The 15,489-nt window shown below is 42.0% G+C and overlaps 1 protein-coding gene across 1 annotated transcript; it reads left to right on the forward strand.

The window, feature by feature from the left end:
• The first annotated feature begins 391 nt into the window (after positions 1–391).
• miga1 (mitoguardin 1) lies at positions 392–15,418 on the forward strand. Its single transcript, XM_061798469.1, has 14 exons — positions 392–552; positions 1,698–1,838; positions 2,463–2,643; positions 4,822–5,049; positions 5,121–5,251; positions 5,840–5,966; positions 6,042–6,130; positions 6,305–6,414; positions 6,483–6,555; positions 6,657–6,743; positions 7,636–7,869; positions 7,948–8,001; positions 9,811–9,927; positions 10,485–15,418. The coding sequence occupies exons 2-14, from the start codon at positions 1,746–1,748 to the stop codon at positions 10,701–10,703; spliced, it is 1,743 nt and encodes a 580-aa protein (XP_061654453.1). The 5' UTR covers positions 392–552; positions 1,698–1,745; the 3' UTR covers positions 10,704–15,418.
• Positions 15,419–15,489: the final 71 nt, after the last annotated feature.

Raw genomic sequence — 15,489 nt, forward strand, 5'->3', positions numbered from 1 at the left:
ATTAATGTGAGACCAATTCCACCAAGAATTGGAGAAAAGTTTGTTTTGGAAGCCACGATTCCCAGAGCAAAATAAAATAACTCCCCAAACTATGACGAATCTTTATGATGGCCTGGCAGCGCACTGAAACATCAATACACCTTTTCGAAATGAGAGGGGGAAAAAAGACATTTTCCAAATGTAAAGGCCAATAAAAACAAATGCAACTGCAAAAGCCAATAAAAACATTTTACTTATTTTTATTATTTATTATTTGTATTTACTTTACTTATGGGGCTAATTTACCTCCAGTATTGTAATTACGTAATATAACTGCGCCAAGCGTCAAAACGACCTTCACTTTGACTTGCAATACTACATTTAGTCGAGCGGGGGCACTTTAACTCTGTGTAGTTGAAACTGGTACAGCGAATGTCGCTGCTAGCCGAGCCGGAGTCCTGGGTTCTCACTCTGCTTCACCTGCGGAGGTCAGCCGGTCGACTTCTTTTTTTTTTTTTTTTTTTTTTGGGGGGGACTGGCTCCGCGGCGGAGAATGAGACTTCACATGACCCGGTAATCAATTTTTAAAGCTCATTTGGTCATGTCCACAGACCACACTGACAGTCGATAAACGTGTGTTTTGAGGGCTGAACGAGTCGACGACTGGACTGTTAACTTAGCTGGCTAAGCGTTAGCAATTTAGCGTGTGGAAGCTAATTGTGACGACACAGCTATTATTGTTATTGGCATTACTTGTACAGAAAGACATGGAAATAGTGTAAAACAGAGATAGACCTCCAACGCCACGTCCTCCATGGATATTCAATGTGGCTTGGATTCATTTTAGATGGCAGAAAATACAACAAAGATTTTTGTTCTTGTAAAATTACATTTTTTTTTTACTCAGATTTTTTTAATTAAATGTATGACATTTTTCATGTAAAACTATAACTTTCATTTCACAAATATGGCTTTATTTTTACAATTGCAAACGTCTTAACTATTTTTTTTTTTCTCAAAATTTTTCAACTTTACACATTTTTTTCTTGGGAAATCATACCTCTCTTCTCGTAATGTTACCGTTCTCCTATATTATGATTTTAGTATTGGAAAAAATCCTAATATTATAGGAATAAAGTTGTATATTGGCAAACAATTCATAAAGTTGTGGGATTCAAGGGATCAAGGGAAAATTACCAGCTGCGACTCTGGTTAGCACATCTGCCTCATGCAAACTCCACACAGGCGGGGCCGGGGATTGAACCCTGGTCCTCAGAACTGTGAGGCCGACGCTCTAACCAGTCGGCTACCATGCCGCCTCCAAAAACATTAATGTTATGTTAATTGAAGACTCTAAATTGTCCATAAGTGAATGTGGATGGGGGGTGAATGGTTGGTTGTCTCTATGTTGTGCCCTGTGATTGGCTGGTGACCAGTTCAGGGTGTACCCAGCTTCTCTCCCACAGTCAACTGGGATAGGCTCCAGCTCACCCGGAACCCGAGCAAGGATAAGCCTTACAGAAAATTGATGGATAGACCAAGTTTGAATGGATTATTTCTATTTTACATTTCCAATTGGAAGACTGGTTTACAAATCTATTTTGATTTGAAAAGGTTTGTTTGACGTGTCATAGAGCCCAATAATGAGCTTATTGCTACTTGGATGTACAGTAATAGCTGTTATGTGATGATGCGCTCTGTCTTGTTGCCCTGTGCAGTTCAGGGTGTTGCATGAGGACCAGCGGCGTCATAGCTAAAGCGCTCCAATGACGCACTACTCCCAGCTGTCGGCCAAGGCTGCTGCCCTGCGCGTCATCCACCTGCCGCTGGCCGTGTGCGGCTCTGTGGCACAGCTGGAGGTATGTCCCCCCCAATATGTTATCGCTGCTGTAACATCACCACAGACTCCAGATGTGAGTTAGCAGAGGTTGCATGAGTTCAGATTAGAGTTACACTTTGAACAGTCTATTTAAGGCCATCAAGAGGGTTGTTTGTTTTTACTGTGTCACTTTCTGGCTACAACTCTTGCTGTAACAATGTGCATTTCTTTGTAAATAAAACTAAAATAGTCCAACTACTCATCCTCTGAAGAGGCCCTGACAAACGCATACAGTAAACTAACTAAAACTAATAAAAAAAATACTAATGGATGTAAACCTCTGACTTTGAAGAAAGTCATGAGCATTAGCATTTAGCAAATAAAAATAATTTTGGTAGTCCTAACTGACCTAAAACAGGAAACCTTTAGTCTGATTTTATGTCACACAGTGAGAAAAAGTGTCTTTTTATATAGTGTACATAAACTTCTACCTTTCAACTGTACTTGCTTGTTTAATTTTACACTTGATTAGTAGGCAGGCACACCAGAGACCCAACTATTTGTATACAAACCTTTACAAAGTCAATTATACATACCTTGTCCCCTTTAAATAAATGAAGAGAGCTGGGTCCTAACACTAGCTTGTGTGTGAATGTTTTATCAGGTGAGCGCTGGCACCAAGAAGCTGGTTGCCGCTGCAGCCTTCAGTGCAGTCTCGATGCTCTTACTTGCTTCCCACTTTCAGAGGAGGCGGGGCCGCAAGAAGGCCGGGTCGCCTCCGTCACGACTGCCGTGGGAGCAGTCCGGCATCCAGCTCTTCTTCTCCTCAGCTGTGCCAGTGGACGGTGAGGCAGCAGAGAACTGTCTATATATATATATATATATATATATATATATATATATAAGGCTTTACACAATCCAAATTTTTTTATCTCCGATCACAAGATGGAGGAATGTGTCTATTTAAATGACCTGTTCATTTACTGTATATACTTGTGTACTTAATTGCTCAAAAAATTGCTTTGTTCCTCTATTTATGCCAGTGAGGCATAGTGAGAGAGAGAACAAATGAATGGTCTTCTATTAGATGGCAGGAAGTACATACAGTAATTAATTTATCTACTTTTTGTGACATTTTTGTTTGTTGGTGTGCCGTGAGATTTTTCAATTGTAAAATATGTTCCTTGCCTCCATAAAGGTTGGAAATCACTGCTCTAGTCAGATCGTGTATTCTAATCATTCAGGTCAAACCAACATTACATGACAGAAATAATGGGTGCTAACTTACTGTAATTACATTTTTTATTAAATTACTTCACCCACACCGAAACATTAGAGCATGATTTGACAGAACGGCGGCATGTTTACGTCCAACCGTTCGTGCTAGCAGTAGCTTGCTAGGCTACATAACATTTTAGAAGAAGAAGATTCCCCTTTTATTGTCATGAACATGCATGCAGACGAAATTTGTTCTCTGCATTTAACCCATCACAGTGAACACATGTTAGTGGAACACACTGGAGCAGGGGGCAGCTGAAGCACCAGGGGGGTATTTCAGGGTATCAGTGTCTTGCTCAAGGACACCACAGACGTGAGTCCGGGGGATGTTGGCGGATGGTCCAGTCGGGGTCTTGAACCTAGGTCCCCCACGGTGGCAGGCGATGATCTTAACCATTGGGCCACGGCTGCACAGCATTTTTATTGCCTGCTTGTGAGCCGTATCACATTAAAATTACGTGAACATACCTCAAGCAAGCTTTAACGAACATCCTCTCCTGTCCAGAGCACCGGTGACCACCAACACACGTTTTTCCCCATTTTGTCCTTATAATACCGTCGGCTCGCTCTACTCTTGTTGTCGCCATAGTAACGAGTGTATCCGGTCACTTTTTAGTTGACAAGATAAAGCCCAATGATCGTAAGAAATGGCATCCGGAATTTTATTGCAGTAGTCTGACAGTGCAATCGTGAAAGAGCAAATTTGTCCTGTAGTCTGATCGGGCATTATGTGTTGCCTGTCCCACACCGCCAAGTTTTTTTTTTTTTTTTTAAGTAACTTCTTTGGCCGTCAGATATTTACAGTACTACGTCAAAAGACGCGACAATAAACTAGCTTTTGGATGCTGTGCACACGGCGACGCGGAGTAAATGTCTTTTGCGGTGGCGAATTATGACATTAAAGCCGATCAGCATAAAATGCTAAATATCGGCCGATACCGATCAGCCCGATCAAATCGGTGTAAAGTCTAATATATATCTAATCTAAGTTTAATGGCGACATAAAGCATTTTTTTCACAATGAAAATTTTTAATACAGTAATTGGTCACAGGCGGTGTCCATATTTAATATTTGTGAAGCTTTGTGAAATTGCTTGTAATTTATGTACCAGTTTGAATATGTTGTTGGAATTTGTATGAATTAATCTTTTTATTTTTCAACATGAAGCCTCTTTAAACTTTGTTTGCCTAGGTGTAGGATATGTTTTTACTCAGATATACATTGCAAATGATGCCAAATAACTTGAAACACCCTTTACGACTAATTAAAAGTCAAATAATGTAAAACCATTCACCCTGTAAAGTCACCTGAAGGTGTTTTTCAAGCGACTTAGTTGCGTTTTACAGGTTTTGGTGTAATAAGTGTGTTCGAGTGATTTTTATTATTATAATTTTTTTTTTTTAGCATTTAGAGAAGGTACCTTATTGCCATCGCATGTGGGCAAAGTGAGCCAAAGTTGCCGATGTACTTTCAGTCAGTTATTGAAGGGGACAAACGGTAAAACACAGAAATACAAAATGAGAACACTCAAGGAGCTGCTGATGGCCACAACTCACAGCGGACACTCAGACAAAGACTAACCTGCCAACCGGACTCAACCCGCTGAGCTCACTCACTAGGCCACGCCCCTTAAAGGAACACATCCAATACACAGAAGCAACAGCATATGTTTGATTTACACATTGTAGCAATTTTGGAGCGTTCCACTTTATATATAAAAACATCTTCACACTCTTTTGCACAGATAAGAGCAGTCATCAGAACTTGACGCTCTCTCTCAACTCCAAGTCGTGTTTCTCTCTTGCACCTGTCCACGTATCGGCAGGAGCCCCCAGGGAGCGTTCTGAGAGTATGTCGAGCACGGACACATCTAGCAGTGGCACCTGCGCCATAGAGTCCAGCTGCTGGGATCGACTAGGCGACGCCGACATCTGCAGCATGGTCACCACTCCTGAGAACCTCTACCTCATGGGTAAACGTATTTGGTTGGTATCTCATGCTATGTCCTCATGTTTTGTGATTTATGATGTGTGTCCTTGGCAGGTATGGATTTATTTGAAGAGGCGCTGCGGCGGTGGGAGGAGGCGTTGACGTTCAGGAGCAAGCAGGTAGATGACAACTTTATCTCTGTCAAGACTGGAGCTGCGGATGCCATCGCTGAGGACAACATGGAAGTATGTGCTTCTGTGTCTACATTTGTCTTCCATCATTCCATTTTCTATAGCGGTTCTCCTCCTTTTGGCCCACAGATAAGATGGATCTTAATCAGCTGACAGCTGAGCGAGAATCAATCACGTGGCACATATAGACAACCCTTCACACTCACACTTATTGACAATTTAGAGCAGGGGTGTCAAGAAGGCCATTCAGACTGAGAAACCAAATAATCATAGAATACAATCTTAGATTACCCTTGTTTCGTCAGTGTTACGTTCATTTGTAATGCATGGTACAACTAAAGGTACAGTTGTTCAGACAAATATAATGACAACAAAAATAGCTCATAAGTGTAATAGATTATTCATCCCATGAGGGAAATTAGATAAGAGCTGATATCTAGCCATTTGCCGTGTTTTCTTTGACAGTAACCACAATCACTGGGAAGACTGGGAAATACTGATCACTGGGAAAATTAAGTTTAAGTATGTCACTGGGCAAAACGCAACGGGATGTTCTTCTCTCCTTGAACTATATATAACACCTAAGCTTTTAAAGTGTTGGAGGTTCAACTGCCTATGTCCTTCCTTTTTTTTTGCCTGTAGGACGTCATTAGTGCAGAGTTTATCCACAGGCTGAAGTCGCTGCTGCAAAGGGCTTACCGCTTGCAGGGCGAGTTCGAGGGCGTGTTGGGGGTTGCGTCGGAGCCTTCGTCCAACGCCAGCAGCCACGGTCGGTCGCTCCCACCACGTACACGACAAATGACTATCTGGACATGTACATGACATTTTCTGATTTGTGTGTCAGACATTGTGTCTCAAGAGGAGCAGGAGGACGCGTGTCTAAGGGACAGCATCAGCATCGCCTCCACCGACTCCTTTGTGTCCGCAGCTGAAGTGAGCGAATCCAGTGCGACTGTTTTACATTTAATACAGTGAGACGTGCAGTCGTGTGCGTTTTTGTCACGTAATTTCAGTGGGAATCGTGGTGATTTTTTATTTTTATTTTATTATTGTCTTCCTATAGTGGTCTTTTCATACCTTTACTATTCAAATTAATGTTTCTGCTAGTTGTCAGAGTACAGGGAGCTGAGGAGCAGCTACACAGTGACTCATCATCCCTTCTATGAGGAGGCCTTGCAGATGGCTGAGGATGGCCAGATCTCCTGCAGGGTGCTGCGGTAAATGTCTGACATGGGAACAGATGTTTGGTGTGGACACTAAAACCAGTTTGGTTTCACATTGACAGGACCGAGATGTTGGAGTGCCTCGGAGATGTGGATTTCCTGGCCAAGTTGCACTGCGTGCGGCAGGCTTCTCAGGTCGGTGGAGTCGATCCTCCCTCCTAGCGTCTCTTCTGTGTTGCATAGCCACAACGGTGAAGAATTCAGTTTTGTTGTTGCGGTTATTGTCTTGTCTGCAGCTCATCCTGTGTGAAAGAACCACAAGGTCGTTTCTGGCAGAGACTGGGAAGAAGATTTTGTCATCCATCATTGTCAAAGCGCAGAAGGTACAATGGAAGTATTAATTGACCATTTGTTCAAGGAATAATGCATTGGATTTGTGGTTTATTTTTGTTGTCGCACCACTTACAACAACAATTAAGCTCAAGATCAGTACTGCTGCTGTAATGATTGCCATGTAGACCGCCCAATGACAGGGACTCCAAAGACAGCCAGTGAGAGTGCGCAAGTTGCGACTTGAACATAAACATGGAAAAGTTATGCAAACTGCGATGATGAAATCCTAGACAGAACGCCCCGAAAAATCAAAGCGCCTGGCTCTACTTTTCTACTTCACAATAGTAAAGCTTCAGTCGTGGCAGGAAACTGAAAATCCACACCGTATTGAACGAATCAGCCAGAACGAGCCATGCAAGAATGAAAAAATGTTTTTTGACGGTTATCAAAAGGGATTCCAAAAACAGCTAGCGAGAAAGCATGGTACTGTGCCAGAAGGTAGTGACTTGGACAAAGAAAAAAATAACTTTAAAAAAAAAAAAAATTAAATTAAAAATAAAACATGCCGACAGGAGTAATTAAATCTTTTAAGATGTTTTTTTCTCGGTCCCAAAAACTCGACACATCCGGGTCTACTTGCATCAGTTTTCCTGTTAAAAATAGTAATATTTCAGTCTTTGAGGGACGCTAAGAAATCTACGCCGAACTGTATAGTACTGCTTAGAAAAGATGGAAGAAAACCAGGCTCCTTCTATATTTGGAGACTGAAGAAAGCAACAAAATGGAGCGCTGCAGCAAAGTGGAGACTGTGGAGTATAACACTTAGTGCTGAGCTTAATGTTAGCATTTCTGGCACCATCTCCTCAAATGTGACAAAGATTACTCATCAGTTTGTCCAGTGAGCAGTCCACAGTGGCTTACTTGGCATACTGTGGATTTCAGAGCCCAAAGAGGTTTGAGGAAGTGTTTGAGGAGATGATGTGCTTCCTGGAGCAAGCGGAGCACTGGGATAACACTGCGTTGGAGTTGGCCACGCGCGGTGTTAAACACCTCAACTTCTATGACATCGTGCTGGACTTCATCCTGATGGACTCTTTCGAGGATCTGGAGAACCCGCCCATCTCCATTCAGAATGTCATCAACAACCGCTGGCTCAACAGCTCCTTCAAGGAGACGGTGCGAGTAGCAAAATGGCAGACTCCACATAATACTGCGGTCAATTCTGAGGTGACCTTTTTGTGTGTTTATTGTTAGGCGGTGGCATCAAGCTGCTGGTCGGTGCTGAAGCAGAAGAGGCAGCACATGAAGGTTTGAACATCCTCTGGTCTCTTTCACACGAGATCTCACATTTAGTCTGTGTTGTGTAGTACAGTGGTTCTCAAACTGGGGTGTCCCCGAGCTGTAGCTTTGCAATACAGTGAACCCGCGCTTGACGCCTGGAATAGGGACCAAGCCCTGTCACAAATACCCATAAAATGCAAGGAATTGCCACAAGAAGGCCAGCAAATGACTACTTTTGTTGAAACGAAGCTCTTCAATTCACTTGGCGTCAAAACAATACTGTTATTACTTTGGCGTCAAGGTGGCATCAAAACAGTTATTTCTTCGGCCTGAGCACAAAATCAGCCAATAGGTTATAGGTTATATATAGGTTCCAAAAATAAGTTCCTGAATAGATGAATTTGCAAATGTTGAACCATTAAAGGGGACATATTTTGCCAAGCCAACTTTCTCTAGTATTTGGGATTTAATGTCTCTGGTGCCTCAGTAAAACGTGAAATGAATTCAAATCATCCACGCATTCCTGAGTTACAGACGTTTTTTTTTCTGCCAAGAGGCCTGAAATCAAGTTATTTGAATTTCTCAAGCTTATCTAGGTCACTAACGAAGATCTCCACCTAAGTCCATATTAGAGTCACTCTATGGATGTCTAAATAGCCAAAATACGAGACCATTAATATGCGGGGGTTCCCTGTAAATTTTGTCACAAAAGAAAATTTGTATACATAAATATTGGGCCAGTAACTCCTTCCTACCTTAGCTTTGGCTCAATTAAAAGCGCTCAACACCTGGGATATTAAAAGTTATCAAAAGCTTTTTTGTCCGACATACTATATGCCGGTGGCGGCTCTTCAACCGTAGCTTTTCTGAGGTCACCGAAAACAGAACATGGTGGCAGTTCATCAGACCTATTTGCGCCACAAAAACTCCTACACGCGTGTAGCACCACCACACGAACAAAATTGTAATTACAACCCATGTCCTAAACGCAACAGAAAATGATCTACGGCCTTGTAAATGTAACATTCACAGTAGTTACAAGTGCGACCATCATTACTGACAATACATAGAGTAGTGTAGTAGGCCAAAGAGTTCATTACCATCTTTCAACACCCGCATTTAGTCAATATAACCTTTTGAAAAGGCTTTGCATTTGTTCAACAGCAGTGTTGTCCTACCTATGGCCTGGGGGACATTTGGGGCCCATCCTCCATTATTGTGTGACCTGCATTATCTCAATGTAACCTTTGAGAAGGCTTTCTTTGTATGCACTTGTCCGACAGCAGTGGTGTCCTACCTACGGCCTGTGGGCCATTTGGGGGCCAGCCCCCATTATTGTATGGCCCGCAGTTTCTCAATATAACTTGTTACACAGCTTTGCAGTGGTGTTCAACCTATGGCCCAGGGGTCATTTGCAGCCGGTCCTCCCATTTTATGCGGCCGGACCTTTTTGCAACATTTGCATGGGTCATACTTTTGCACTTGTCCTGCAGCAGTGGTGTCAACCTATGGCCTGGGGGACATTTGGGGGCCATCCCCCATTATATTGTATGGCCCACATTTACTCAATATGGGCCATAACTTTGCATATGTCCTAAAGCGTGGTGTCCAACCTACCGCCCGGGGGCAATTTGCGGCCTTTCATCATGCCAATACCCCAACGGGGCCGGGGTGCGAGGGCCCAATTATAACTGCGCGCAGCTCTAGTTGGTGTTAAAATTATGGGATCTTGGAAAAATCTCTTCCCTGCCACCAACAAAGTTTGAGAACCCCTGGTTTCCACATCACATAAAAAGGCAAAAATATGATAGTCTCCTAATTTTTTTTTCAACGCAGGTTCCAGATGGCTTCATCGCTCGCTTCTACACGCTGTGTGAGCAGATCAGTCCTGTCCTGGCGTGGGGCTTCTTGGGGCCAAAGAGTCCGCTGCATGACTTCTGCTGCTTCTTCAAGGTCAGTCTCAAAGATGATGATGTAGTGTTTCTTGGAAATATTAGAACAGTTGGCCAGGTAGATGAGGTGATGCGTAACCTCAATTTGTACACAAGTGGGAACACGCCAAAGTCTCATCACTAACCTATGCCAACGCAGTCTAATTTTTAGCATCAATTCAGCCATCTTTTTACCCTAAAATTAGTTACCCAAAATCATATTTATAAATCATTACATTTGTTAATTTGTAAAAGAAGGAATTGCACATATGTACTTTGATTGGATAATTGATTATAAAATCAGATTGTTTTTTTTTTTTTTAAACTTTAGCTCTGAATGAGCTGGTTCATGTGTCAGTTTTGCTGCTGATGATGTTCATGAGTTAAATGCCCACTTGGTTTCAACTCCTCGAGGCAAATTTTGATTAAACTGGAAATGGTATCAGTTTTAGAAGTTCCACTAGTTGTTTCAGGGAATGCCCATTAAGCGTTAAGGTACAGTCTCACCACTCGAGGCGTTGTTTACTGCAACTTTAATGGCCACTTCCCACGGTTTCTTTATGCATTGCGGTTGTACAGGATCAGGTGGTGCACTTTCTCAAGGACATATTTGACCTGGACAAGGTTCGCTACTCATCAGTTGACAGCCTGGCCGAGGACATGTTGCACCTGCTGCACCGCCGCTCCGAACTGCTGCTGGCCTACCTGGGTGCAGAGTACTCCCTGCAGCTTACTGGATGCAGCACCACCACACTGCACCTTGTACCTGGAGCCCTTATGGAGTCCAATGTGCAGTGAGTGGTTTTAACTGTACTATATTTCCCAACATGAGTGATGATTAGTGCAGCCTTCTCGTGTCCCGCCCATCTTAACTATGCCATGACTCTGCACATTGTTGTATCATGCAAAATAAAGCTGGCATATTGACCATATAATGATCACATACAGGTGCTGGTCATATAAATAAAATATCACGAATAAGTTTATTTCTGTAATTCCATTTAAAAAGTGAAACTTGTATATTTTATTCATTCATTACACACAGACTGATGATTCATTTAAATGTTTTTAAATTATAACTGACAACTAATGAAAATACCACGTTCAGCATCTCAAATTTGATTACCATATTTTCACAACCATAGGGCGCACCGTATTAAAAGGTGCAGTCTCAGTTACGGGGTCAATGTCTGCATTTAACACTTAAGGCGCACCGTATTATTGGGCGCAGGCATGGTAAAACATATGGTAGCATGCATGCACGCAAAAACAATGTTTTTAAAAAGGCAGCGGGAGCAAAACTGAGTTCGGTTGTATTTTATTGAAGTATTTAACAACGTACTCACGTTATTTTTTGATCAATCCTCATCCACAAATCCATCAAAGTCCTCATCTTCTGTATCCGAAATGACCAGCTGGGCAAGTTCTCAATCAAACACGGCAGGTTCGAGTCAGTCTCGTTGCCGTGCGAAAGCTCGAACAACAGTGCAAGCAGACACGTTAGCCCCAGCATCCAGAATTCATTCACAAATTCTGGCCTAACTCGCCCGGCGCTGCCTCCTAGTCTTAGTAAAGCTGTGTTCGCCATCTGTCATCCATGGCTCCCACGCCGCTCACTTCACTTTAAACACCCCGTTTACACGAATGTCCAGTGGTTCACCAAGCCTCCCGGAATGATGGCAAGCCCTGAGTTATTGCACTCAGTCGAATGGTGACTTGTGACGCTTCTCCCGGCTGTTCTTTGCTCATTAATCCATTGCTCGAGTTGGTCTTGCAACTCCGGCCATCTCGCCTTGTTTCCACATTTTGTTTTTCTTTCCCCCCCCCCCCCCCGCGGAAACTCAACTTCGTCTTCTTGACTTGGCGAAGCTTGCTTTCCTGCTTCCTCCACTTGCGAACCATGGATTCGTTGATCTTGAATTCTCTCACGCCTGCTCGATTCCCATGTTCCTCCGCATAACTGATAGTTTGCAGTTTAAACTGTGCTTCGTAGGTGACATTTTCGGGGTTCCTTAGCCAAACCGATGTTTTGCACAATGCGCACCCCGGAAATGCTCCCAGACAGTCAAGCGGTTAAAAAAAATAAAATACATTTTTTTTTAAAAACATCCCAGCGCTATATACCTACTCGGGGCGTGGCTTTAGCGTTCTACTTTACACACCCTTCCCCTGTCCTCAGCCAGGTCCGCTTTTCCTCTGTGTAAACAGCGTGTCAGCAGGATATGCTAAAAAAAAAACAAAAAAATTTTTTTTTAGAGTCAAGGGGAGCGCTCATCACAACATTTATAGACGTTGGAACTCAGTGCACACATAAGGCGTGCCGCATTATAAGGCTCCCCGTCCATTTTGGAGAAAATTTAAGACTCAAGTGCGCCTTTCGGTTGTGAAAATACGGTACTTAAGACCAACACAAAAATAAAAAATTATAGAAATGATGGCCAACTGAAAAGTATGAACATGAAAACGATGAGCATGTACACTACTCAATACTTAGTTGGGGCTCCTTTTGCCTGAATTACTCCAGCAATGCAGTGTGTCATGGAGTCAGTCAGTCTGTGGCACTGCTCAGGTGTTATGAGAGCCCAGGTTGCTCTAATAGTAGCCTGGCGTATCGCATCTTCCTCTTCACAATACTATGGGGTTGAGGTCAGGTGAGTTTGCTGGCCAATCAAGAACAGGGATACCATGGTCCTTAACCCTTTTAGCACCACAGTAACATTAAAACGGCTAGTCTATTTATGTGAATAATTGTGTCAAAAAATGCCGTGTGTAAATAATTTACACCCTTTTTCTAGAAGTAGAACTTTCAAAGTCTGTCAAGTACTTAAATACCTAAAAGAAGAAAAGGACAAAAACTGAATTGAACTTTCGTTTTATAAATTCTTGAAAAGTACAGATTGAACATTTCTGAGATTGCAAAAATCTAATTTAAACTATTTTACAACTCAGTTTTACATTTCTGGAGCTATCTGAGTCCATGTTACAGGCTGCAATATTTGTCAATAGCCAAGGGGTTTTTATTTTCGGTGTTAATATTTTTTTTTATTTTAGCGGTTGTAGTTTCTGAAACAATTCCTTTCCACCTGAAGACAGAGACCCACATCACGGATTCAAGGTGTCCTTTTGTAGCACAGAGTGCACTTTTTCCTTCCCCATGCTCTTTTGTCTGTGCACTCATTTTTGTTGGTTGGGATAGGGAAGTGGCCTGGTGAGTGGCACGCCAAGTAGGTGCGCACTCCGCTCTTCCTGGAAAGCCTGGCACGTGACCTGCTGCTGTGTGCCTTGCTGAGCTCCTTGTGCACAATGAAACTATTTGTGACAGCAATGTCCAGCAGGTGCTGAAAAAGAGTCATTGGCCATCTTCTGGTTTTCCAGTGCACCGAGTTTGTTGCCAACATCTGGTCAGAGGTATCCACACCCCCCCATGTATTTGTTGTATTCAGCCACTGCTGTATGCCTGGGGATCCTCTGACTTTGCCCATCACCCAGTGTAAACAGAATAGACAGTGGTGCATATGGCCACTTCCCTGGTGTCCATCACGTATCCACCGGAGGGAGACATTTTGATATTTTTGTTGAGCATTTTTTGGGGTTGTGAGACACGTTATAAAGTTAGAAATAAATATCGAATGCAAACAGTTTTACTTACTGTGGTTGAGGTGAGAGAGAAGACATGGCTGACTCCTCCTGTTCATCTACAAGTTTCCTGGGGACCCTAGTGTCATGTGCTCTCCCTTGACATTTCCTCATATTCACAAAACAACCAAGGAGGAAATGTCCCAAAAATGTCAAAAAAAATCACAATGGCAAAAAATATACAAAAGCACGGTAAAATACACACAAAAAAAATAGCCGAAACACAGTGACTTAACTCAATCGATGATAAAATCACCAGGGAAAAAAAATACTAAAACTATTTACAAGACTGATTTTCTTACACAGAATATACCTGAGGTTTTTGCTAAACTCCAAGAAACCACACCCAAAACTTTGACTGAATCCTCCCACACACACACACACAAACCCAGCTGCTGCTCATTTCCTCCCCCCCCCCCCCCAACCCCCACCACATGACTCATGCGTTACCGTAAAGCATGTAATAGCATCACTCTACCCCAAGCAACGTGGATTCTGTGCCTCTCCCCTCTTCCTCCAGACTGGGACCTTGAGTTCCAACACTTTTTCTACCACATCTTTTCCTTCCCTTCGCCTCTCTTTGAATGTGCTTGGACACGTAGCTCTGTGAACAGCCAGCCTCTTTAGCAATGATCTTCTCTCTTGCCCTTCTTGTGCAAAGTGTCAGTAGTCATCATTTGGACAACTGTGAGGTCTGAAGTCTTCCCCATGATTGTGTAGCCTACAGAACTAGACTGAGACCATTTAAAGGCCTTTGCAGGTGTTTTGGGTTAAGTAGCTGATTAGATAGAGTGTGGCATCAATATTGTACCGCTCCACAATATTCAAATTTTCTGAGATACTCAGTTTGGGGTTTTCATTAGTTATACTCATCCATAAAAAAAACAAAAACACTTTAAATATGTCTGTCTGTGTGAAATGAATGTATACATTGTACAAGTTTCACTTTTTAAATGGAATTACTGAAATCAACTTTTTCCCATGGTATTCTAATTATATGACCAGCACCTGTATATACACAGTAGAACTATCTATTGTGACACAATTTTAAGTCGTTTCAAAGCTATTTCTACTATGGCAAATATGAATACATCACTTATCTATTTTATGCAACATTTTAACTTCAACTGTTACACTGGTATAAAACGTTAAACACTATTAATAAAATTTCCCCCAAAAAATTAAAAACTACTCACCCTTTGAAGACACTTCAGAGGCAAGGGACCAGGAAAGGTGTTTGCAGAGCAACGCTGTCTCCTCGTGGCGTTTTGTAGGTCAAATTAATGCATTCATTCATCTTCCGTTCCGCTTATCTTCACTAATTGAGATTTAATAGGCATTTCTTGTACTACTCTAACTTCTCCACTTCTTTGCTATCTCTGGTAGCATCAGTGAGCGAGAAAAACATAATTTTCCTTTTGTTGACCTACAAATTGTGCCACACACCGGTAAGTTTTTTTTTTTTTTTTTTTTTTTCTTGAACCCAAGATCCATTTTGATTTTAAAGGTAAAATGTAAAGTCTATCAGGAGGTATCCAAGCATCTATTAAAACTTGCACACTGAATACTAAATGAGCCATTCACTCTTGAAAAAGAAACCTCTGAGTAAATGCATGTGGGGAAAATATTTTTGTACACATACGATGTATACTGTATTTTTAGTCAGTCATTTCTGTCCATGTCATTGTATTAAATGTGATGTTTGTACTATACATACAATATGTAACTTAAGTCAATTTTGATAAGTGCTGCAATTGTTGATCACAGAAGGATTGAAAAGGTCACCAATTGTCCATTTTGTGCTAATCGTCTTCACTGCTGCAGATTTGTTACTTTGTGCTCTCAAATTAAATATTAAAGGTCATGATCAATGTCAATTTACACTGGTGATTTGTAGATGTTTTGAAATTTCAGCCACATTGAAAAGTAATCTGTGCGCCAATGTTAC

The sequence above is a fragment of the Phyllopteryx taeniolatus genome, chromosome 14, assembly GCF_024500385.1.
Source record: "Phyllopteryx taeniolatus isolate TA_2022b chromosome 14, UOR_Ptae_1.2, whole genome shotgun sequence".
Lineage (NCBI taxonomy): Eukaryota > Metazoa > Chordata > Actinopteri > Syngnathiformes > Syngnathidae > Phyllopteryx > Phyllopteryx taeniolatus.

Excerpts from the sequence above, each read along its gene's own strand:
- miga1 (XM_061798469.1), top strand. The coding sequence starts at position 1,746 with ATGACGCACTACTCCCAGCTGTCGGCCAAGGCTGCTGCCCTGCGCGTC. Across the intron at positions 5,050-5,120 it reads TGAGAACCTCTACCTCATGG|GTATGGATTTATTTGAAGAG; the intron begins GTAAACGTATTT and ends TGTCCTTGGCAG. Across the intron at positions 6,415-6,482 it reads ATCTCCTGCAGGGTGCTGCG|GACCGAGATGTTGGAGTGCC; the intron begins GTAAATGTCTGA and ends TCACATTGACAG.